At 40.2% G+C, this 24,972-nt stretch overlaps 2 protein-coding genes and 1 long non-coding RNA gene across 4 annotated transcripts in view; all 3 read right to left on the bottom strand.

Annotated features, from left to right (window-relative positions):
* Nucleotides 1-5,750: 5,750 nt before the first annotated feature.
* uts1 (urotensin 1) lies at nucleotides 5,751-6,983 on the bottom strand. 2 transcript variants are annotated; one of them, XM_038304160.1, is made up of 2 exons: nucleotides 6,847-6,983; nucleotides 5,751-6,526 (listed from the first exon to the last, which is right to left on the bottom strand). In XM_038304160.1, exon 2 carries the CDS (start codon nucleotides 6,524-6,526, stop codon nucleotides 6,092-6,094), a length of 435 nt encoding a protein of 144 aa, XP_038160088.1. In that variant the 5' UTR covers nucleotides 6,847-6,983; the 3' UTR covers nucleotides 5,751-6,091. The 2 variants fall into 2 exon arrangements, with proteins under 2 accessions (XP_038160088.1, XP_038160087.1); XM_038304159.1 differs by having other exon boundaries at nucleotides 5,751-6,529; nucleotides 6,847-6,975.
* Nucleotides 6,984-13,690: 6,707 nt separating this feature from the next.
* LOC119795917 lies at nucleotides 13,691-22,861 on the bottom strand. The gene is made up of 2 exons (XR_005282393.1): nucleotides 22,683-22,861; nucleotides 13,691-13,929 (listed from the first exon to the last, which is right to left on the bottom strand). It is a non-coding gene; the product is annotated as an uncharacterized LOC119795917 (long non-coding RNA).
* A 724-nt stretch (nucleotides 22,862-23,585) lies between these two features.
* mpv17 (mitochondrial inner membrane protein MPV17) overlaps nucleotides 23,586-24,972 on the bottom strand; it is a 34,915-nt gene continuing 33,528 nt past the window's right edge. Inside the window, exons 7-8 of the mRNA XM_038304110.1 lie at nucleotides 24,416-24,468; nucleotides 23,586-24,216 (exon numbers count right to left, since the gene is read on the bottom strand). Coding sequence (XP_038160038.1) covers nucleotides 24,147-24,216; nucleotides 24,416-24,468 — 123 coding nt within the window. The 3' untranslated portion in view covers nucleotides 23,586-24,146. The remainder of the gene's footprint in view (nucleotides 24,217-24,415; nucleotides 24,469-24,972) is intronic.

Raw genomic sequence — 24,972 nt, 5'->3', positions numbered from 1 at the left:
ATAAAGTGAATGTGGTCGATTATCAAGGGGGTCGGATTTTGGTGGCGGAAGGTTCGCAAGCCAGTTTGATTGTGGACGGTGTCTCGGAAGCATCTTGCTAACCAGGTAGCAACTTAGTGCTAGTAGGTTCCCAATGGGAAATTCCATTGGGACCAAGTAGCACTAAATTGGTGACTTAGAAACGACACTGTCAAGGAACGCTATGGACAGAGGAAACATGCAAGAGGAGGAGAGTTTAGTGTCGGAGGTCGTGGACGAGTCTCCTCCGTCATCCATTTTTTATTTAGAGGAAAGTGGGGATGAAGTGGTTGTGGAAGAAGACGCCAGGGCGGCAGAAGTTTCGTACATGTTCGTACTTGATTGAGCCCTTGCCTCGCAACGCTGCCAGTTCTGTTAGCTCTACGCCTGCTGAAGACACAGACGTCCATCCCTGTGAACACTGGGATGGAACTCAATGCGAAAGGAAATTATTCTTATTTCTTATTGCAACTGTTGCATAAAATTAGCTGCGACATATGAATCAAGATGCTATGACCGGAAAAAGTTGATTGACAGAGGGCCGTTGATATATGATTGGCCGAATTTAGGTGTACAAGCTGACGTATAACTAACTGGCCTGCATAAAATAACAGGGGGAAAAAACCAACAACACAGATTTTAAGACAGGATTTTTTTTTTTTTAAATAGAAATTTTCTAACTTTTGGGACAATACAGTCTGAAAAAAAGTACATTAATAAACATGTTTAAGACAGAATGATTTGACATATATGACTTCCCTATGACTTCCATCGCTGTAAAGTTTCCTCCTGTTGTTTGCATCAGAACAATTAGAACAATTCTTCGAGATCTGCCTGTTGGATGAGCGGACTGTGTCCTGAGCTTACCATTTTTTTTCGAGTCGCACCAAATGGAACCAAACCCCCATCCCTTCTTTCCACTTAACCAACAAGTAAACATCGTTTGCCCTCTTTAATCTGATGAAGAGCTCTGAACTGAATACCAATGCTCACTGAGCCTGACTAAAAAAATTCACTCTATGTATTACTGTCTGCTTAGTTCTTCTTTCCATTTGGTTGAAGAGTTGGGCTACTATGGTTGGATTGGTTTAGAATCATTAGCTTCAAGCTACCTCATTGCCAGCCCTATCGTAGTAGCCTTGTTGTGAGTCTTTTAACTCTGAAAAAAGTCAGACATTAATGTTCAACCATCTGAATCATCTGAATAACAAAAAAAAATATGAACTCATGAAACAGGCTTTGACAAAAATGACGATTCCCCAGAAAAGACTGAAAATAATGTGACCAAAGGGACACGTTAAATCAAAGCGCATCCAATAATAAATAACACAGATGTCTACAATCTATTCAGTCAATAGGCCCATATTTATAGGGCTAAAAGTAATCACTGTGCTAAAATGGTGTGTACCACACTCAACATGGACCAGAGAAAACAAAGGAAACACTTGTCTAAAGTTAGAAAGAAAATTATAGATGATCATGTTAAAGATAAAGGCTATAAAACTATCTCCAAGCTGCCTGATGTTCCTGTGACTACAGTACCACAGATTATTCAGAAATTTAAGATCCATGGGATTGTAGATAGCCTCCTTGGAATGGTCACTGGAGGAAAATTGATGACAAATCAAAGAGAGAATAGTAATGATAACAGGAGAGCCCAGAAAAACTTCTAAAGATATTAAAGTGAACTTCAAGCTCATAGAACGTCGGATCAAACCATCTGTCCTTGTTTGAGCCAAAGTGGATTTAATGGGAGACAACCAAGGAAGACATTGATGAAAACAAATGACTAAAAGAGAAAGAATGGAATTTACACACCACAAAGCTTCTGGGAGAAAGTCATATAGATAGATGAGACATAAATGAAACATTTTGCTAAGATGCATCAGCTCTATGTTCATAGATCGAAAAATTAAGCGTGTCAAGAAAATAGAATAGAATAGAAAATCCATTTATTGTCCCACAATGGGGAAATTCTGGTGTTTACAGCAGCAGAAAGATTATAGAACAAATGGTCACACACATGTTGACCTTAGATAAAATGTATAAGAATAAGATAATAGAGAAGTTAAAAATAGTGTAGTTAAAAGCCTTCAGCTGATCCAAAATGCTGCAGCCAGAGTTCTGATGAAAAGTGAAAACAGAGATCATATCTCTCCTATCCTGGCTTCTCTTCATTGGCTTCCTGTTAAATCCAGAATAGAATTTAAAATCCTCCTTCTCACATATAAAGCCTTAAATGGCCAAGCTCCATCTGATATCAGAGATCTGATTGTTCCTTATGTTCCTAACAGAGCACTTCGCTCTCAATCTGCAGGTTTACTAGTGGTTCCTAGAATTTCTAAAAGTAGAATGGGAGGCAGATCTTTTAGTTATCAGGCTCCTCTCCTGTGGAACCAACTACCAGTTTTAGTCCGTGAGGCAGACACTCTGTCTACTTTTAAGGCTAGGCTTAAAACTTTCCTTTTTGATAAAGCTTATAGTTAGAGTGGCTCAGGTTATCCTGAGCTATCTCTATAGTTATGCTGCTATAGGCTTAGACTGTTGGAGGACATAGGGACCCCCATTTCATCATTCTGCTTCATTCTCTCTCTATTCTCCTATTCTGCAGAATCTGTTAGTTCAATCTCTAACATTCTGCTCTCTCTGCTTTTGCTCAGAGTAGCTTTGCCTTGTCTGTTCCTGTTTGGCTGTGACGTCATCCTGGAAAGAATCATCAGCTGTGCTGCTTCTATCAACACCCTTGTTTATAGATGTTGGAGATCGGCCTGTTTTCCTGTGTGGTCCTCTTTCTCTGACCGTGACTGAGTGGATGTGCTCTCTTCGTCCTCTGGAATGGGAGCTGGCTCGGAGCTCGTCTGCCTGGCTGTGTGTTTCCTGGACGGGGGCCGCCTTTTACAGCTGCCTTTTGTATCTCTGCTTCTGTCTCCTTGAACCCCAGTCGGCCTCGGCAGATGGCCGCTCACACTGAGCCTGGTTCTGCTGGAGCTTTCTTCCTGTTAAAAGGGAGTTTTTCCTCTCCACTGTCGCTACAAGCATGCTTAGTGTGAGGGATTGTATTTGAGTCAATGAGTCGATACAATCAACTGGTTTTCCTTAGATAGAAAACTTTGTATCAATTTGACTGGATGATCTGGTGAACTGTAAAGTGCCTTGAGATGACATGTGTTGTGAATTTGGCACTATATAAATAAACTGAATTGAATTGAATAGAAGAGTTAAAAGTAAATAAAGAATAATTAAAGAGTTAAAAGATATACAAGAACATGGTCCCTACTGTGAAACATAGAGGAGGCTCTGTTATGCTCTGGGCTGCTATGCTTCATCTGGCACATGGTGTCTGAATCTCTTCAGGGTCTTAGTTTCAGGTCTTCAACAGCATAATGACCCAAAACACACAGCTAAAAACAACCAAGAATGGCCAAGAGGAAAACACAAGATCTAACTAGGATCTTTGTCTGGAAAAGGCAGCCTTCAAACCAGAGACAACTGGAGCAGTTTGGTCATGAGAAGAAAAACCTGCATAGGAGCAGAAGAATGGAGATTCCCTCAAAAAGATGTGCAACAAAATATTGAGTTAAAGGTTCATCATTTTTGTCCAGACCTGTTTCATGAGTTATATTTTAAAAGCCTTTTGTTTCAGATAAGGCTGATAAGTTATGTCTGACTTTCACTTTTTCATTTCCATAGAATTGTTATTTATGACTTTTCAGATTCAAGTTATTTCTTTGATCACTGTGGGTTTCCTTTCATTGAACGAGGGGTATTTACATCTTTCCTTGTGTGTCTCTGTGTGGTGTTGCCATATAAAGGCCTGGTGACCTATGGCCAATGGCTGCAGGAGATTGATGAAAATTATATTTAGAATATAGTTTTAGAATATTAATAGTGATGATTAGGATAATTCCATTATCATTATTCCCTTTATCAAATATTTGTATTGTTCACTCACACACAGATGACGAGTTTCTTACACCTCCACAGTTTGAACTGAGTCACAGACACACAGGAGCCTGGAGGCCAGTTTCTCTTCTGAGTTTTGTTTTCATCCTCATTCTCTTATCGTTTGTTCTCAATCCGCTCATGACTCCAGCTGTCACTCTTCATGAAACTTCATGGATCTTCTGCAAGACTCCTGTCAGCATGATAAGACGGAGCACATGACATGAAAACGGTGACACATCTCTCTGCTGTTTATTGGTTCCTGTCCAGCAAATCCGCTGCACCAATCAACGGTTTTACTTTTGTTTATATTGCAGGCAAAATTTATCAGGCAGATTTTTTAACTTTTAAAGGGCAGAAAACCAAGAACAAAATGAACAAAAAAGATAGTGTGTGTTTAAACAAATAAATTACATCCAAAACATGCAGAAAGTGGCTATATAAGATACCAAAGATCCATTTTATTAAACTCTAAACAGCTGTAAACGTTTTTAATTGGATGAGGAAAACAGCTTACTTTTTTCTTTTTTTTTTACCCATAATCTGTTTCAATATAAGGTAAGAGAAAGTAAAAAAATCACAAAGGTTTCTCCAACATCGGCTATTTAAAATAGATTATTTAAGATAAAAGGTGGGTTAAAATTATATATATAGTTTGATATAACATCCATAATAATTGATTCTTACAGTTTTAATTAGATGTTCTTTCACTCTTTTAAAGCCAAACGTTGCAATCTACACAAAAAAAATATGAAAACGAATGAATGCATAAATATCAAACAGAATAGAAAAAGTCAGAAGCCAAGTTATTCACCGTAATATTTTTTATTACAAAATATAAATGGCAAAAAGCTTTTTAAACTGCGTCGATAAAACAAAGCCAGATGTGACAAACGGAACGAAACCGAGCTTTCTTTTTATTTTTTGTTCTTTTTTTAAGTTTATATGCTACAGTGTGTAATGTGACTGTATTCCTGCTCAGATAAAGAAAACATGACAGGAAATAATCAGCACTCTGCTTTGATCCAAAGGACTGCCTGAATAATACAGATTAAAAAAAACAAAATATGGTTTTTAAACATTTACTTCAGCTCATACTAAGGAAGATCCCCTTCTTTGTTTTAAAGTTATGCCACAGATGTAAGGAGAGATTGAGGGAATTTAAAGTTTTTCTTTGTCTGAAATGATCAGAGGTGATTTGCTTTTAGAAGATTGAAATGCATTCCGTTAACAAACCATGCTGCCACTAGTGTCTCTGCTGTGTGTATATATATATATATATATATATATATATATATATATATATATATATATATATATATATATATATATATATATATATATATATATATATATATATATATATATATATATATATATATATATATATATATATATATATATATAGTGTAAATATTTTATTAACCTAAAATTTTTAGTCTAGTGAACATTAATTCTGTATTTTTAAACAAGTTTTGAAGAGTATTGCTGTTTTTATTTATTTTTATATTTGTATTTTTCACTGTAAAATTCTTACTGTTGTGTTTTTAGGTAGACAATTTTAAGATCTGTCCAGGGACAACAGATGAAAAATAGTCTTAATTCTGGTGCATTTGCAGGAATGCTTATTAATGTACACTGTCCCTGTTAAATAAATAAATTAGTATATTTATAAGACACCCTCAAACCTTTTGTGGGATTTTTTAAATATAAATCTGTTCCATTTGTTCTGCTGAGAAGATTAGTTCTGGTCATAAAATGCCAAATTCTTTGCTGTAGCAAAGCAAACTTTCACTGTAGCATTCACACCCTCATTCATCATTCAGCTGTTTTAGCCATGGATGAAAACAACAGCTGATTCCCAGATAACACTGTTTAAAAGCGACAGGGAGCTGCATGGTTTCCACTCTTTAGGCAGGTCCAGTTTAGGGGAATGTTTGGTTGAGGGATAAAGATGGGATGAGGGGGTCTGAGAAGTCTTTTTCTATGTTTTCCATCATTTTTTCTTTTGTAAAACAGATGCGTAAAATGTCACCATGTGTGCGTAAAATGTCAATGGGAAGGCAGGCGCACGAACTGAAGTTGTTAAGAGGTCTTCTTGGATACTTTGAGTAGGCATCCTCTGAAAGCTTCACTTCCCCACCTCGTCGAGCACCTTGCGGTTGAGCTGAGCCTGCTCCCTTTGGCTCTCCATCTTCGCCATCTGGATCATGTTCCTCAACAGGTGGAAGGTTAGGTCGATGGAGAGCTGCGGGTCTTCGCTGCGCTTCAGCAGCTGCTCGGCGGTTCTCAGCGCCTCGTCCTCCTCGGCGTCATCTTCGGGCGGCAGCAGGTGGAGGCGGTCCGGATCCCTCCGCTGGAGGAGCCTCAGCAGGTTGTCGCCCACCAGATCCGAGGCGGCGCGGTCCGCGGCCGCTCTGAGGAGAACATCGTCCGTCTGCTGAGTCTGGAAGCGGCTGCTGCCATCCATCCAGCCGGGGAGGGAGCGCGGTCTGCCGGCAGCAGGGTGGAGGTGTGAGGAGAGGAGGAAGGAGGAGAGGAGCAGCAGGAGGGGGACTGGCTTCATCTTCTAAAACGGAGGGAAAACGTTAGAATATTTAATCAAGAAAGCTCATTAGAAATAAGATTTCAACTGGCTGCAATTTTATTAGTTTTGAAATTTCGACAAGTCAAAATTGACAATTATAACTTATCTGATTTTGAATTGCATTTAATTATTATTATTTCAGGAAAAAAGGGTAAAATAGACAAAGAAAAGTGCAAAATTAGAAAAAAAAAAATCCTAAAATATTAAAGCATGTCTTTCCATCTCAAGGTGACCTATAGACATAAGATGGAAAACTTTGAAAAATGTCTTAGAATTATGAAAAAATCAGCAGTTCTCACATGATTTTCTTCGGTTGATGCAGCTGAACTTTTCAGAAATATCTGCTCTGATTCTGGAAAGTCCTGCGAGTCGCGACTTCAGAGGTCTGCAGGGTTTTATACATCCAGTCCGCTCCTTTTTGACGTCAATGCGAGAAACCTACAGACGTTTTTGGAAAGCAGGCAGCTCTAAAAACACGCTCAGAACCCAGAGAGGCAGCTGCGGAAGCGGGATGAGGATATAAGGAGCAATTTAACAGCTTTGTTTGTTTTCCATGTTCCTTTAAAAGACAAAGAAAACAAAACTCTATTTTGTTTCAATTATTTTGGGGAGTAAAAATCTCGACCTTCGTCCAAAATTTGGCGCACAGGATATATATATATAGTTAATTCATACTGACCTTTTCTTTTTGTCAATAGAATAAAAAACCCCTTTAATGTCCCACAATGGGGAAATTGTGGTGGAAAAGCAGTAAATGATTATAACAAAACTGGTCACACAAATATTTACCTTTAAAATATATAAAAATTTGTTTAGTTAAAAAACTAAACAAATAAAATAATGTACTGCACAGTGTATTTACAATATAAATACTCTGTATCTAGAGAATAAATAATCAATATACAGCTTTAGACATTTTTACAGTAATGGATATGTGAAAATAGCAGTAACAACAAAGATGTGCAAACTGACAGCAGCATATCATTTAACTAAAATGGAAACTGTGCAAAAATCAGAATGAATGTGACAAATTATTGAGGTTGTTGGGAACAGTAATGGTTATTAAATCTTACAGCTGCAGGGTGGAAGGATCTGTGATAATGCTCCCTGGTGCATTTAGGGTGCAGCAGTCTGACACTGAAGGAGCTCTCCAGCTTTGCAACAGCTTCATGCATGGGGTGGGAGACATTATCTATCAGAGATGTTATTTTAGTTAGGGTCCTTTTGTTTCCCACCTGCTGCACTGGGAGTGGCAGCCTAGTGGTTAGGGGATAGAACTTGGAATACTGAAGTTCTTAATTTGAGCCTCACTCTCACAGACTGCCACTCTGGGTCTCTGAGTAAGACCCTAACCGCCATGCTGCTCCCGGGGCGCTGCACAATGGCAGCCCACTGCTCCCCAATGGGGTGGGTTAAATGCAGAGAGCTAATTTCGTTACTCAGGAAGTTGTGACAGCGTAATGATAACAAGAGCTGGAAAAAAAAATCTAATTACAGAGCTGGCCTTCCAGATCAGCTTATCCAGCCGCTTTCTCTTAGCTACAGATAAAACACTGCTCCAACAGACGGCTCCATAGAAGATGGCTGATACCACAAAAGAGTCATAGAAGGTCTTTAGGAGCGCACCCTGCACTCCAAAAGACCTCAGTCTCCGCAGGAAGAGTCTGCTCTGACCCTCCTTCTATAGAGCCTCAGTGTTGTGAGTATCCAAAATTAGGATTTTTGCCAAGCTGAAGTCGTTTTCTGATAACTAATCTGATTTTCCCAAAGCTGGCACAAAGGATCAAAGTAATTCAATCCCTAAAAATTATGCAAACAAGAGAGAATCAGACATGAATTTAAATTCTATTCATATACACTCACCGGCCACTTTATTAGGTACACCTGTCCAACTGCTTGTTAACACTTAATTTCTAAGCAGCCAATCACATGGCGGCAACTCAGTGCATTTAGGCATGTAGACATGGTCAAGACAATCTCCTGCAGTTCAAACCGAGCATCAGTATGGGGAAGAAATGTGGTTTGAGTGACTTTGAACGTGGCATGATTGTTGGTGGAGGGAGGGCTGGTCTGAGTATTTCAGAAACTGCTGATCTACTGGGATTTTCATGCACAGCCATCTCTAGGGTTTACAGAGAATGGTCCGAAAAAGAAAAAACATCCAGTGAGCGGCAGTTCTGTGGGCGGAAATGCCTTGTTGATGCCAGAGGTCAGAGGAGAATGGCCAGACTGGTTCGAGCGGATAGAAGGGCAACAGTGACTCAAATAACCACCCGTTACAACCAAGGTGGGCAGAAGAGCATCTCTGAACGCACAGTACGTCGAACTTTGAGGCAGATGGGCTACAGCAGCAGAAGACCACACCGGGTGCCACTCCTTTCAACTAAGAACAGGAAACTGAGGCTACAATTTGCATAAGCTCATCGAAATTGGACAATAGAAGATTGGAAAAACGTTGCCTGGTCTGATGAGTCTCGATTTCTGCTGCGACATTCGGATGGTACAGTAGGGTCAGAATTTGGCGTCTACAACATGAAAGCATGGATCCATCCTGCCTTGTATCAACGGTTCAGGCTGGTGGTGGTGGTGTCATGGTGTGGGGAATATTTTCTTGGCACTCTTTGGGCCCCTTGGTACCAATTGAGCATCGTTGCAACGCCACAGCCTACCTGAGTATTGTTGCTGACCATGTCCATCCCTTTATGACCACAATGTACCCAACTTCTGATGGTTACTTTCAGCAGGATAATGCGCCATGTCATAAAGCTGGATGGCCTCCACAGTCACCAGATCTCAATCCAATAGAGCATCTTTGGGATGTGGTGGAACGGGAGATTCGCATCATGGATGTGCAGCCGACAAATCTGCGGCAACTGTGTGATGCCATCATGTCAATATGGACCAAACTCCCTGAGGAATGCTTCCAGCACCCTGTTGAATCTATGCCACGAAGAATTGAGGCAGTTCTGAAGGCAAAAGGGGGTCCAACCCGTTACTAGCATGGGGTACCTAATAAAGTGGCCGGTGAGTGTACATTTCAGACTCTATGAGAAGTGAGCTGTCCGTGGTGCTGAACCTGCTGGTAGACTTATACAGCTCCCACATTTGATCCCATATGATGGGAATGTGCAATAATTGAAGCCCTTAATATAAAATATTCTACAAGTGTTTTAAAGTACTGACACAGTCTAACACATTTAAGTACAGAGACATACTCATTAGGCCGTTTTCGGCACATCTAATTAAAGACTCTTCAATTCTTGTTTGGAATAAATGATTAGAAAGTTTCCAATGATTTATGCCAAACAAGGGATCCCAACACCCGAATTTGTTAGGATGCACTGGAAAAAGAAAAACAAAACAAAATGCATTTCATTATTGCGAGTAAAAATTGTCCCCATCAAGCAACCAGAACCAGTCACTGGTTTTAGAAATAAAGAGTCTAAGAGTCCTTCTTAGACACTTCAGCCCGAGATGTTTCGGCTCATGACATTTATAAGACTGATTCTAAATAGACACTAAGATAGCTCTACCTTAGTTTTATTTTTTAAATCCATCAAAAATTTCTGCCTGATCTGTTTTTTTTTTTTTTTTTTTTTCGGAAAAAGTACAATTTTTGTTTTTGTTTCCTTAAATTCTTCTGACCACAATTCTGTTCAGAATCCTGGTACATTATTTAAGTATGTTTTACTAAATGTAGGCCTGGATTGACTTCAAAAATTGAGTTTGTTAAAGCATTTCTTTCTCCTTTTGGCTGTTAATTGGAACATACTTAAACGATAAACCCAGCATATTTCTCTTTAAAATGTCCTTGTCTCTCTAATTGTCCACGGTGTGGTGTACGAACTCCAGCAATACAATATCTGAAACAACAGGCGCATGTATGAGGGACATAGTTAATAAATAAACAGGTATCCGGGATAGGGTAACAGATGAATCCACACAGACAGAACCGAATACAAAGATTTAAAAACAACATGACTGCACATAAATCAGGTGAGTGTAATCAACTAAACCAAAAACAGGTGCAAATCATGACGATATTCATCCTTTATTGAACTCTTAAAGGAATAGTACACCAAAAACATGATTAGCCTTCATTTTCTACTCACCCCCATGCTGAACAACACTCTGGAGTACTTTTTCGATATCTCAAATGCATCTGGAGATCTGGGAGGCTTCTTGCTGTCTGCTGACATTCAAATAATGGAGGTCTATGGTGCCCGAGGCAGAAAGGTCCATAAAAGTTCATAAAAAACGTGTCAATATTCCTCCATACTGCTCGTCCGATGTATTCCAAGTGTCCTGAGTGGGTAGCATCCAGAATTTACTCGAAACGAAGTCATTTAGAATGTTTTTAGAGCATAAACAGTGGTGTATAGGATTTCCTGAAAGCGCGTTCACAAGTCTACGGAAACCGCGGCAGACCAAACCAGATGAAAGTGCGCATTCAGCGTCTGCTCTGCCAATAATGCAAGCGTAGAAGAAGAAATGTGATGTTTACCTGTGCAAAGAAAAAAACAAGGAAAGAAAAATGTCTGAGGACTTCAGTGTTGAGAAAGAGCATGAGTCATTTGCCGAGCTGAATGCGCTTTCGTCTGGTTTGGTCTGCCGTGGTTTCCGTAGACTCTTGAACGCGCTTTTAGGAAGTCCTATACACTACTGTTTATGCTCTGAAAACATTCTAAACGACTTTGTTTCCAGTAAATTATGGACGCTACCCACTCAGGACACTTGGAATACATTGGACGAGCAGTATGGAGGAATATTGACACGTTTTTTGTGGACTTTTATGGACCTATCTGCCTCGGGCGCCATAGACCTCCATTATTTGAATGTCAGCAGACAGCAAGAAGCCTCCCAGATCTCCAGATGCATTTGAGATATCAAAAAAGTACTCCAGAGTGTTGTTCAGCATGGGGGTGAGTAGAAAATGAAGGCTAATCATGTTTTGGGTGTACTATTCCTTTAACCCACCTGGAGTGTTTTGCTGAAAATCTCGATCTTAGTTTCATCGGTCCATGAAGAACAGTTTGAGGCAAACTCACTGTATCATTTGGCAAACTCCATATTTGTGAGAGCAAGACTGCAAAACTTTCCACTGGCATCCCTCCCAAACAAGCGGTTGGCATCTTAATGGTACCTATTAGTTACAATGGAGGATGCCTGACTCCTAGATGTCGTTCTTTGCTGTAGTTCATGAAGAGTGGTTTTTTTTTTTTACTTCCTTTACTAAATCCTCACTGTTTGTATCAGAACGATAAGCATAGGTCCTTGTTCAGCTACAGTTTTAGATGTTTCAAACCTTTAGATATTCTTCAGTTGTGGGCATGGAGGAAAAAGATATTTCTTGTAGCCAGATTCTGAATCTTGACCATTAAACCTTGATCTCTATTTATTCACGGTGAAGCCACCAGCCGCCATATTGGTACTCCTTATTTAGACCGGTCGCAATATAAACAATAAGTGCTCTACAGCGTTGAACAACGATGACGTTCTCATTTTCAGGGGGACTTAAGACTTTTAAAATAAAGATAAATTCTTCACTTTGAATCATACTTGCTGGTTCAGAGTTGCTACACATGTTGGCCTTTTAACTGCATATCTCAGTGGGAGTGGGGAGTACCAGCATGGAGGATGGGGGCTTCATTTTTTCAGGCAATCAGCAGTCCAGTGAATAAATAGAGATCAGTGCCATTAATGCACATCAAGATGAAATGTTGCTGTTTTTGTGTTGTTTTTTTGTGGTAAAGAGATGTAGGAATCTGTCTCAGTTATTAACATAATAGATCCGCTTCAAAAAAGGTATAAATTAAAAATAATTTAATTACATTTATTTAAGAGGAAATTGGAGGGGTGCCAGTTTCTGGCGCCAGCGATTATGTTATTTCATAGAATCCTTTTTTTTTTAAACAAATTAATGTTCTTAAATTAAATATATTAATAATCTACTGGGGTTATTTTTTTATTTCTTATATCTATTTTGGTCATTTTCATTCATGATCTGCACAGCCTGCTCTCATGATGCGAGCACTGGACCGACGATCAGTCCAACAGAACCTCTTGTCCACAGAAACACTTTGAAAGACCTTCAGAACATCACAACCCCACCCACCCTCCTGTTCAGGTTATTCTGCAACAACACTCCATTCATTTTATCACCTCGGCTTAATTCGACAATCACAGGGAGTTGGAGTGCTGCTTCAAAATCCTGCAGCTTTGGGTAGAGATGCTCCCATCGCTCGAGGGGGTAAAAGAGGCTGTTTGGCAGAATTTCAATGCATTCGTCAGATGCTTTCCGTGTGTTTTTTAACGTGGCTGCCAGCATGGCTCAGCAGCTTCCAAAAAAACAAACATAATTAACTAAAACTAAGTTTCCACTGAAGTTCACAGAGGTTAAACAGTCCACTAACAGTAACTTGCTAAGCTTTTAATTGAAATATATTTAGATTTAACTTTTATTTAAAAAAATGTGTACATGTGAAAGAAAATATTCCACTTGTCCGTAAAAGAAGAAAATAAATCCACAGTTCAGCAGCATCCCTTGTTATATTGATAATTGGTGACATTTAGAACTAACGAAGAAAATAAATCTTTTAAGGAATTAATTGGATAAAATATGGTTCACTTTCACTGAGGCGCACAGAACCAACCTTTTCCTAGCTGCAGATATAATCCCTCCATGTTAAATTTTTAATTATAATTACCCATTTCTTTGTTACGTTTTTATAAACATATGGATGGTTTATTTTCACATCTATAGAATCAAGAATCCCTTAAATAACATTTGCCACCATGAAGTAGCCAAAAGTAGGCTAAATATATTGAAAAAAAGTTTTCTAATCAACAGAAATTCTATATTCTATTATTAGATTAAAATGCATTAAGATATCATTGCATTATCTTAGAAAGGCACACATGATCAAGTAGGGAGAATATTATTTAATATTCTAATGTTTGAAATTGTCAGATGGAAGAAAAGTTAATCTGAAAAGAAAATGTTCATGCCTGCTCTGGCATTATTACACACAACTTACTGTTTTACAATGTGGTCAGAAATAAGCAACACAAACCAAGGGGCCCTCAGGGGCCACATGGGGTCCCCACAGCGTCTTCTGAAAACAGCATAACTCATCAGTTGCCTAAGATTGAAATCTTAATTTATTTTGTTACTGTTCTTTTCATACAGAGTATTTATAGAGATTTCAAAATGACAATATAAAGAAAATTAGAAGTTAAAAGAAACAATAAAAATATGCGTATTATATGTAAAGTTTAGGTGAACGCTGATCCCTCCAGGTCATAGGTCAGTATTGGTGGCCCATCCTATGACTCAGTACCTATGAAGTAGCCCTCAGTCTGGAAAAGGTTGGTGATCCCTGCTTTAGAGAGAGTATACAAACAGACAGGCAAAATATTAGATAAAAAATACATTAAGATAACATTAATGTATTTTTTTATTCTTTTATTCTTAGAAAGACACACATTATCAAGTAGGGAGAATATCATTAAAAATTCTAACGTTTGAAATTTTTTTAAGCCCCACCCCTCAATCATTTGGTAAAAATAAGGGATGATCCTCAGCAATAAAGTCAATTCACTGAGTCTAAAATGTTCCTATCTGCTTTTAGTCGATGCTCCTTCTCAGTTACACAATAATGGAACTGTGTCCCCGAGACAATCAGATCTCTTGTTTAAAAAAAAAATCCTGTTTTGTATATATATATATATATATATATATATATATATATATATATATATATATATATATATATATATATATATATATATATATATATATATATATAATCAATTTGAATAACAGAACTCTACAATGATCTACTTCAGCCCCTGATGATGGTTCATTTTGTACATACAGGTGCTGGTCATAAAATTAGAATATCATGAAAAAGTAGATTGATTTCAGTAATTCCATTTAAAAAGTGAAACTTGTATATTATATTCATACATTACATACAAACTCATATATTTCAGATGTTTATTTTGTTTAATTTTGATGATTACAAATGACAACAAATGAAAATCTCAAATTCATCATATCAGAAAATTAGAATATTGTGAAAAGGTTCAAAATTGATGGCCCCTGGTGCCACACTCTAATCAGCTAATTAACTCAAACCACCTGCAAAACCCTTTAAATGGTCTTTCAGTCTAGTTCTATAGGCTACACAATCATGGGGAAGACTGCTGACTTGACAGTTGTCCAAAAGACGACCATCGACACCTTGCACAAGGAGGGCAAGACACCAAAGGTCATCGCTAAAGAGGCTGGCTGTTCACAGAGCTCAGTGTCCAAGCACATTAATAGAGAGGCGAAGGGAAGGAAAAGATGTGGTCGAAAAAAGTGTACAAGCAAGAGAGATAACCGCACCCTGGAGAGGATTGTGAAACAAAACCCATTCAAAAATGTGGGGGAGATTCACAAAGAGTGGACTGCAGCTGGAGTGAGTGCTTCAAGAACCACCACACACAGACGTATGAAAGACATGGGTTTCTGCTGTCGCATTCCTTGTGTCAAGCCACTCTTGAACCACAGACAGCGTCAGAAGCGTCTTGCCTGGGCTAAAGAGAAACAGGACTGGACTGCTGGTGAGTGGTCCAAAGTCATGTTCTCTGATGAAAGTAAATTTTGCATTTCCTTTGGAAATCAAGGTCCCAGAGTCTAGAGGAAAAGAAGAGAGGCACTTCATCCACGTTGCTTGAAGTCCAGTGTAAAGTTTCCACAGTCAGTGATGGTTTGGGGTGCCATGTCATCTGCTGGTGTTGGTCCATTGTGTTTTCTGAGGTCCAGGGTCAACGCAGCCACATACCAGGAAGTTTTAGAGCACTTCATGCTTCCTGCAGCTGACCAACTTTTTGGAGATGCAGATTTCATTTTCCAACAGGACTTGGCACCTGCACACAGTGCCAAAGCTACCAGTACCTGGTTGAAGGACCATGGTATCCCTGTTCTTAATTGGCCAGCAAACTCTCCTGACCTTAACCCCATAGAAAATCTATGGGGTATTGTGAAGAAGAAGATGCAATACACCAGACCCAACAATTCAGAAGAGCTAAAAGCCACTATTAGAGCAACCTGGGCTATCATAACACCTGAGCAGTGCCACAGACTGATCGACTCCATGCCACGCCGCATTGCTGCAGTAATACAGGCCAAAGGAGGCCCAACTAAATACTGAGTGCTGTACATGCTCATACTTTTCATGTTCATACTTTTCAGTTGGCCAACATTTCTATAAATCCTTTGTTTTTATTGGTCTTCAGTAATATTCTAATTTTCTGATATGATGAATTTGAGATTTTCATTTGTTGTCATTTGTAATCATCAAAATTAAACAAAATAAACATCTGAAATATATGAGTTTGTATGTAATGTATGAATATAATATACAAGTTTCACTTTTTAAATGGAATTACTGAAATCAATCTACTTTTTCATGATATTCTAATTTTATGACCAGCACCTGTATTTGTATTGGAGTATTGATGTTTAATAGTTTAATGTTGAGCTTTTTCTTGCTGCTTTGCTACCCCTGTTTAGTGTGATAAATGACAGAACAAAATAGCTGGCCAATTCTGCAGCATTCACTGAAACGTTTATTAATGTACAATGTCTTTGTCAAATAAATCAATTAACAAAAACAGACTAAATTATCAAAGTTCTACAAACTGGAAATGGTGGTAGAGTGGTCAAATCTTCCAAGGAGTTACCAAACTAGCAAAATAAGTCCAATAAAACCTGGACAGCCTGTTCAAAACTCGATCTATGGAAGAGTTCAAAGGTCAAAACCACAAACGACCCCCCCAAAAAACTATTTTATTTTAAACCAGAAACCGACACCTTGATTATCCAAAAGGCTTTTGGGAAAAAAATCTCTTTTCTATAAAGACAAAAAGTGGAACTTTGTGGAAGGTGTGTGGTCTGTTACAGCTGACCTGAAACTAAAAGCATTTTACAGAACCTTAAAAAACATGGTGGTGGTAGCATCATGGTCTGGGCCTGCTTTGCTGCTTGAGGACTTAGAAGACTTAGCAGAACTGAGGTCTTTGAATTGGTCTGCTTTGAATTGAAGCAGACCACTAAGGTATTAACTGTGCTGAGGGGCTCAAAAAATAAAAAGTCTAAAGTATAAATGTGAATCTAAACTGTGGCTATTTAAGTGATTAGTTTATGCTTCAAAACCCACAAAATAATTAATAAGGCAGTTCTCTAAATAAGAGCTGGACAGATTCCCTCCATAGAGATATGAAAGACTATCCTACCAGTTATCACAGACACATTGAGGTCACAAAGGAGGGGAAATACAGTTATTGGATAGATTAGAATCATTTTTCACCTAACTTGTTTCTTTGCTTTATTAAATGTTATTTAAAAATTTTTTGTGAAATATATCCATATCATCTTTGACTAAGATGTTCTTTTTCAATGTAAAACATTTAAGTGTGACAAAAAATAAAAGCGTAATACATCTATAAGGAGGCAAATTTTGCTGTAAAAGAAGAATATTAAAAAATGTTTTGAAATGAATAAGTTAACTAATCTAGTTTAATTTGTACAGGACGTGATGCAGGACTAAAATTCTTGAGGAAATTATTAACCCTGTCAAAGCTCATGGCTCTATTTTATTTTTTATACTACCTAAACCAGTTTTTAAAATTTCAACTTCTGTTTTTTTACAGGTGTTAAGTCACATAATAGTTCTCCAATTTTAAAAAACAAAAACGTGATCCTCAAGGAGGAAGGAATAAATGCTTCTTTTTCAAATATATTTTTATTTTCAATCATAATTTTAGCATGATGTGTGCTCCCTGTTCTTTGCAGGGGAAACTGTAGAATTATACTTTTTGAAACAGGTAGAATGTTCCAGTAAAGTCCACAAATATCTGATGAGGTGGAATCTGTGCTTTTTGTGATTGTCTATTCATAAGCTTCGGGTTAGCCTGGATCACCAGGTTTTAACCATCTATGCGCCACTTTGATGCTTCAGTCTTCATTATTTCACCCAAAAAGCACCATCACAACTGCAGACAAAATAGAGCCACAGCATAATGCTGCCTCCACCGTGCTTGGCAGTGTGTCAGGGTTCTTGGGTCTAAACTTGTCCTGATACACCTCTGAATAGCCTCAGCAATCGTGGTCTCTAAAGATCCATAAATAGTTTGTTCAGACAGGATTTATTTATTTGTCCAGGTGGGCAGCTAACCATTTTAGTCAGACTTGAAGGAGTTGGTTTAGCACCAAGTTCTCCAGCATTCTCTCTATCAGAAGTGAACCTCACTTCAACACACATTCCCACAACTATTAGCTTCTGGCTCACATGAGCTTTGTTTGGGGATCATCCTTACTAATTTACTTCTACCCAAGGGTACCATAAGTACGGAGCCCCTAAAGGGACATGGAGGAAAAAAATAAACTTTTGCCAGATCTCGCAAAAGTTTTGCGGGATCCTGCAAAAGTATTGTGGGATCTCGAAAAAGTATTGCGAGATCTCGCAAAAAATGAACTTTTGCGAGATCTCGCAAAACTATTGCGGGATCTCGCAAAAGTATTGCGGGATCTCGCAAAAGTATTGCGGGATCTCGCAAAAGTATTACGGGATCTCACAAAAGTATTGCGAGATCCTGCAAAAGTATCGCAGGATCTTGCAAAAGTATTGCGGGATTTCGCAAAATTATCGCAGGATCTTGCAAAAGTATTGCGGGATCTCTAAAAAGTATTGCGAGATCTCGCAAAAGTATTGCAGGATCTTGCAAAAGTATTGTGGGATCTCGAAAAAGTATTGTGAGATCTCGCAAAAAATAAACTTTGCGAGATCCCGCAATAGTTTTGCGAGATCTAGCAAAAGTATTGCAGGATCTCGCAAAAGTATTGCAGGATCTTGCAAAAGTATTGTGGGATCTCGAAAAAGTATTGTGAGATCTCGCAAAAGTATTGCAGGATCTTGCAATAGTATGGTGGGATCTCGAAAAAGTATTGTGAGATCTCGCAATAGTTTTGCGAGATCTAGCAAAAGTATTGCAGGATCTTGCAAAAGTATTGCGAGATCCCGCAATAGTTTTGCGAGATCTAGCAAAAGTATTGCAGGATCTTGCAAAAGTATTGCGAGATCTCGCAAAAGTATTGCAGGATCTTGCAAAAGTATTGTGGGATCTCGAAAAAGTATTGTGGGATCTCGAAAAAGTATTGTGAGATCTCGCAAAAAATAAACTTTGCAAGATCTCGCAAAAGTATTGTGAGAAAAGTATTGCTCGTCGAGCGGCTCACGCTGGAGGAGAGCCAAGCGAAAGCGGTGCAGCCGGCCGAGGAAACGCGGCTGTCGCGGAGGTTTAGCAGCCAAGCTAAAGGCTAACCCCCACAGACCATCGCTTCCATCCATCCTGCTCTCCAACGTACGTTCACTGGATAACAAAACTGACCATCTTAACTCGAGCTCTCAGCAAAGAGGGAGTTTAGGGACTGTTGCGCTCTCATTCTGACAGAGACGTGGCTCACATCATCAACCCCGGACAACGCCATTAGCCTGGAGGGGCTAGCTACTTTCCGCGCCGACAGAAACAAAGAACTCAGCGGTAAGAGCCGAGGAGGCGGACTCTGTGTTTACATCAATAACAACTGGTGTAAAAATGCTAGAATAGTCTCAAGTTTTTGCTCTCCGGACATAGAGCTTCTGACTGTTAGCTGCAGACCCTTTTACCTGCCCAGAGAGTTCACTGTTGTTACCATCACAGCGGTGTATGTCCCCCCCAGCGCTGATACAAAGGAGGCCATGAGTGTTCTCTATCGGACTGTCTCTGAGCTGCAATCCACACACACAGAGGGCGTTTTCATCATTGCTGGAGATTTTAATCAGGCGAATATGAAAACTGTTCTCCCTCATTTTTATCAACACGTGGATTTTGCTACTCGTGGAGAGAACACTCTGGACTTAGTTTATACAAACATAAAAGACGCATTCAGAGCAGCCCCCCGCCCCCACATCGGCTCCTCAGACCACCTTTCTGTGATGCTAATTCCTGCATACAGACCCCTGCTGATCAGAGCAAAACCTACAGTGAAGCAGGTGAGGGTCTGGACGGAGGGGGCCATGGATGCACTCCAGGACTGCTTTGAATGCTCTGAATGGGACATGTTCAAATCAGCAGCAACATATGACAACAAGATCAATGTTGATGAGTACGCCATGACTGTTTCAGCCTACATCAACCACTGCATCGAGGACGTCAGCACAACAAAGACCATCACCACCCGAGCCAACCAACGGCCCTGGATGACTGAGGAGGTCCGCCACGCGCTAAAAGCACGGAACTCAGCCTTCAAGTCTGGTGACAAGGAGGCACTGAGGACAGCTAGAGCCACCCTGAACCGTGCCATCAGGTTAGCAAAGCGGAACCATAACCAGAAAATCCAGCATCTGTTCCACGACGCCAACAACACCAGGAGCATGTGGCAAGGCATACGGGCGATCACAGACTACAACACGCCCCCTGCCCCGGTGGATGAAGTTGATGCTGACTTCCTAAACGGACTAAATAACTTCTTTGGGAGGTTTGAGGCACTAAATCGCACTCCAGCAGTGAAGGCTGTCCCACATCAGGAAGAGGAGGTTCTCTGCCTTGACACAGCCGACGTGTGGAAGACTCTGAGGAGGGTCAACCCGCGGAAGGCCCCAGGTCCCGACAACATACCTGGGCGGGTGCTCAAGGAGTGTGCAGGTCAGCTAGCTGGTGTCCTCACGGACATTTTTAACACCTCGCTGGAGCAAGCCACAGTGCCAGCATGCTTCAAGTCTGCCTCCATCATCCCAGTGCCAAAGAAACCTCAAGTCACCTGCTACAACGACTACCGGCCCGTCGCACTGACTCCCATCATGATGAAGTGCTTTGAAAGGCTGGTAAAGGAACACATCGTCTCCAGTCTCCCCCCAACACTCGACCCGTTCCAGTTTGCCTACCGGCGAAACCGCTCCACTGAGGACGCCATCTCCTCTGCTCTTCACCTGAGCCTGGCCCACCTGGAGGAGAAGAACACCCACGTGCGGATGCTGTTCCTGGACTTCAGTTCAGCGTTTAACACCATCATCCCACAGCACCTGGTGGGAAAGCTGGAACATCTGGGCTTCAACACACCCCTTCGAAACTGGCTGCTGGACTTCCTCACCAACAGACCTCAGTCAGTCCGGGTCGGTCAGAACACCTCTGATGTCATCACCCTCAGCACGGGCTCCCCTCAGGGCTGCGTCCTGAGCCCCCTGCTGTTCACCCTGATGACATATGACTGCGTCCCCAGGTTCACCACCAATCACATCGTGAAGTTTGCGGACGACACCACGGTGGTGGGCCTCATCAGGGACGACAACGACCGGGACTACAGAGAGGAGGTGGAGCAGCTGGTGGACTGGTGCAGTGAAAACAGTCTGATCCTGAACGTGGAGAAGACGAAGGAGATCATCGTCGACTTCAGGAAAAACCGCCCCCACCATGCTCCACTGCTCATCAACAGCTCAGCTGTGGAGGTGGTCAGCAGCACAAAGTTCCTGGGGGTGCACATCACGGACAACCTCACCTGGACTGTAAACACTTCATCTCTAGTGAAGAGGGCACAGAAGCGCTTGTACTTTCTGCGGAGGATGAGGAGAGCCCGCCTGCCCCCGCCCATCCTCACAACCTTCTACAGAAGCACCATAGAGAGCGTTCTGACCAGCTGTCTCTCTCTGTGGTGTGGAGGCTGCAGAGCTTCTGACTGGAAGAATGTGAGGAGGGTGGTGAGGACAGCGGAAGGAATCATTGGGGCTCCTCTTCCCTCCATTAAGGACATTTCATCACAGCGCTGTGTGTCCCGAGCCCGTAATATCATCAAAGACCCCTCACACCCCCACCATGGACTGTTCTCCCTGCTGCCCTCTGGAAAGAGGTTCCGCAGCATCCGCTGCAGATCCACCAGGTTGTGCAACAGCTTCTTCCCCACTGCCATCAGACTGTTGAACCTTTGATCCACAATCCGAACTCTGCACCTATTGCACATTATCGGGCATCAAATGCTGCTGAACTTTTAACTTTTAGCCCTTTAAATTGTTCATCTCATTGTATTTTTCAATAACGCATTTTTTGCACAAATGCCATTTTGCACTGAACCACTGCAACTTGCACACTGTCTCTTATCCTCTGCACTGTTCACACTTTGACCACTGCTGCACTTTTTGTATTTTTCTATAACTCGTGCCATTGTGAAATATCAATGCAACGTTCATAAGCTGTATGTAACGCAATTTCGTTCTGTATGCACCCTGTGCATACAAAATGACAAATAAAGAAGTCTAAGTCTAAGTCTAAGTCTAAGAGATCCTGCAAAAGTATTGCAGGATCTTGCAAAAGTTCTTTTTTTCCCCTCCATGTTCCTTTAGGGGCTCCGTAGCTCCGTACATTAGTGCCAAATGATTGAAAATTGTACAAAAACTGGATCATCACAATAAATGAACTGAACGACTGGAATGGTCCAGAGCCTGGCCTTATGTTAAAACCCCAGGGAATGTCAGGGAGTAAAGAAAAGTTAACTCAACATAAATGACTCTGCACAAGGAGTCTTTAGAGCAAACAGTTAATCAATTTTTTTTTTTAAAGTCCAGTAGATGGGTTCTTCTTCTTTGCTTAAATGTTTGGTCTCTTCCCCAAGAGACTTCTCTAGTCTGGGGAGTTACTCCAGGAGAAAAACGTTTCAATGAAGACTTATTAAACGTTTTTATATCATCACATAACATCAGGAAAATGTGGGGGCTTTTAAACGTAAAAACAACAAACTGGACCGATCAGAAAAAGGTGGCTTGTCTGCTTCAGGTTGAAGAGTTCCTACTTCAAATGGAGGAGGTTCAGGTGTATTGGGGGAGATTGATAGACGGGTTGGTGAGGCTGCTCACACTGAGCCTGGTTCTGCTGGATGTGTCCCTCTCTACCCTCTCAACTGGTTTTCCTTAATATAAACTTTTAAACAATCTGAGTGAATTGTCTCTGTAAAGTCTCTTTAAAGACATGTTGTGAATTGGCACTATATAAATAAACTGATTTGAACTAAAAAGGCAAAGCTCTCCATTTACCAGTCGGTCTATGTTCCTACTCTTACCTATGGTCATGAAATCCGGATCATGACTCTAAAATGAGGTTTCTCTGCTGGGTGGCTTGACTCTCCCTTTGAGATAGGTTGAGGGGCTCATTGTAAAGGCGTTTCTCCTCCACATCAAAAGGAGTCAGCTGAAGTGGTTCAGATATCTTTGTCCAATTCCCCCTAAACGCCTCCCTCTGAGGTACGTTTGACTGGGAGGAGGCCAAGAGGACGACCCAGGCCACCCTGCAGGGACTTTGTGCCTGCAGGGGAAGAGCAACAATTTGGAGCTGAGAAAAGTGTTTAAATGTCCTTTCTGAAGGCCCAACTTTAGTCTAAAAAAAAAAAGTGGAACATGCTGAAAGTCGTTTATATCCCAGAACATCTTCATTTTAATTATCTTATTTCTTAGAGTGCTCAACTACAATACCAAGCCAAAATTACTACAGATGTTTGTTGGAGGGTTCTACAGGTTCTCCTGTGGTGGGGATGGTACTGACTGAGCAACATGCAGTTAAATATTAGTGAATTCATGACATATTTGAGTTTGTATAAAATTGACTTTAAAAAACACATGAAAGTTGTTTTCTATGCCATATTATGCTGTTGTAAGTATCTCTTTATCCATCTGGCTGTGTAATGGAAAATACTTCAACAATGAACCCAGTTATAAGTGGCTGCAAAACAGACCACTATAAACATGAGTTCATGTTACTTTTTACAAGAATTAGATAACAGCAAAAGCAAAGTAATATGATCTCAGTGGGACCTGAGCTCTAAAGCTCTCAATTCTTTATATATATTTATTTTTTAGCACTAGTGGTTTGTTTTAATGGACAGTAGGCTGACAGGAAAGGGGAGAGACATGCAGGAAAGGACTATTCTTAATATTTATGTCCTATGAAGGATTAAAACAACTTCAAACATGATGGATAAGACTTTTTAATCCGTTAGAAAAAGACTGGCTTCAATGACTGCGTTCATATTCTGTGCATTTCATTCCTGAGGGTTATTAAAAAGCTGGCAAAAGAATCTACAACACAGTCAAAGTTCAACAATGAGTCAGGTGGAAGAGTCCAGCAAACCAACCATGCAAATCAAAAATACATTATCAGTGAAGCTCATCGAGTCAATGAGGAGAACATTTCCTTCATCAACCAGCAGGTGTTAATGTACGTGTGGCTCCGCTGCAGCTCTGCAGCCAAAACCCATTTCCATAAATAACAAACTTTCACAGACGTTTCTGCAAAATGCAAGTTTGACTTTCAAGTGCGAATTTGTCACTCGGAGTAGACGAGCAATCTTCCCCGACCTTTTACATGTGATTGAGTCACAGTTTTACACTTTGGAAATATCAGAAGACTAAAGTAAGTTGGTTTAATTTCACACACACACACGCTTGCAGTCTACAGTACAAATGAGTGTAAAATCATCAGCATCATCATCATCAACAATAACAAGACAAGCTGGACTTGTGAGATTTCTTCACAACTTGTTGGCTTTCCAGGTCAGGTAGGAGTTCCAGGCGACGGCGACGATCTGGACGACGGCCAGCCTGTAAGAGGAGTAAAAATGATGCGTTGAAGGAGAGGAGACGGACAACAAAACAATGGAACTGTGAAGTGGGAATCCATTTAAACCATTTTAAAATCATTACAATATATAAACTAAACATACATGCGAATGTAACATTTTTGAACAGATTGAAATCTTCCAATCTGACTAGAAAAAAAGAATAAACATGGGAGCCTCACCTGTGCTGCAGTGGGATGAAGTAGAAATTTGCAATCTGGACTGGAGGCCACAGCTAGAACAACAATGTTATGCATTTATTCTTCGATCATAAAGATAATTCATTATTAATTAGCAAATGGGAACTGTTCTTGATCATGTTTTATTTAACTAATTTCAGATTATAGAAAATAAATTCCTTCATTACCTGTTAATGATTTAAAAAAGTATTTCTTTGTTATTCTCTCTCCTTATTTCCCCCACTTTTCATAACAGACTTACACTAAGCGGAATTGCTGATCCCTGTTGACGTCTGTCACAACCTCAACTCTGTAGATAACAGGACAGCTCTGAAGTTGTCATTGATTGTTGGCTTATGGCCAGACTATAAACGCATAACTGTTTGTTTTTTAATCTTAAAACAGATAAAGCTTCTGCCCTTTAGGTATAAAGAATCACTCTTATCAAGCAGAACAGTAACAAACCTGCTGCACTGATTTTCACATCCAGTTTAATAATACCATCTACTTTAACCAAGGTTTGTGACAACAGGCTTTCTTTAGTCTGACAAACAGCTCAC

Source organism: Cyprinodon tularosa, unplaced genomic scaffold (genome assembly GCF_016077235.1).
Source record: "Cyprinodon tularosa strain WSP-4 unplaced genomic scaffold, ASM1607723v1 ctg526, whole genome shotgun sequence".
In the NCBI taxonomy this organism is placed as follows: Eukaryota; Metazoa; Chordata; class Actinopteri; order Cyprinodontiformes; family Cyprinodontidae; genus Cyprinodon; species Cyprinodon tularosa.
The sequence above is the reverse complement of the archived record's forward strand: the minus strand, read 5'-3'. Positions and strand labels throughout refer to the sequence as shown.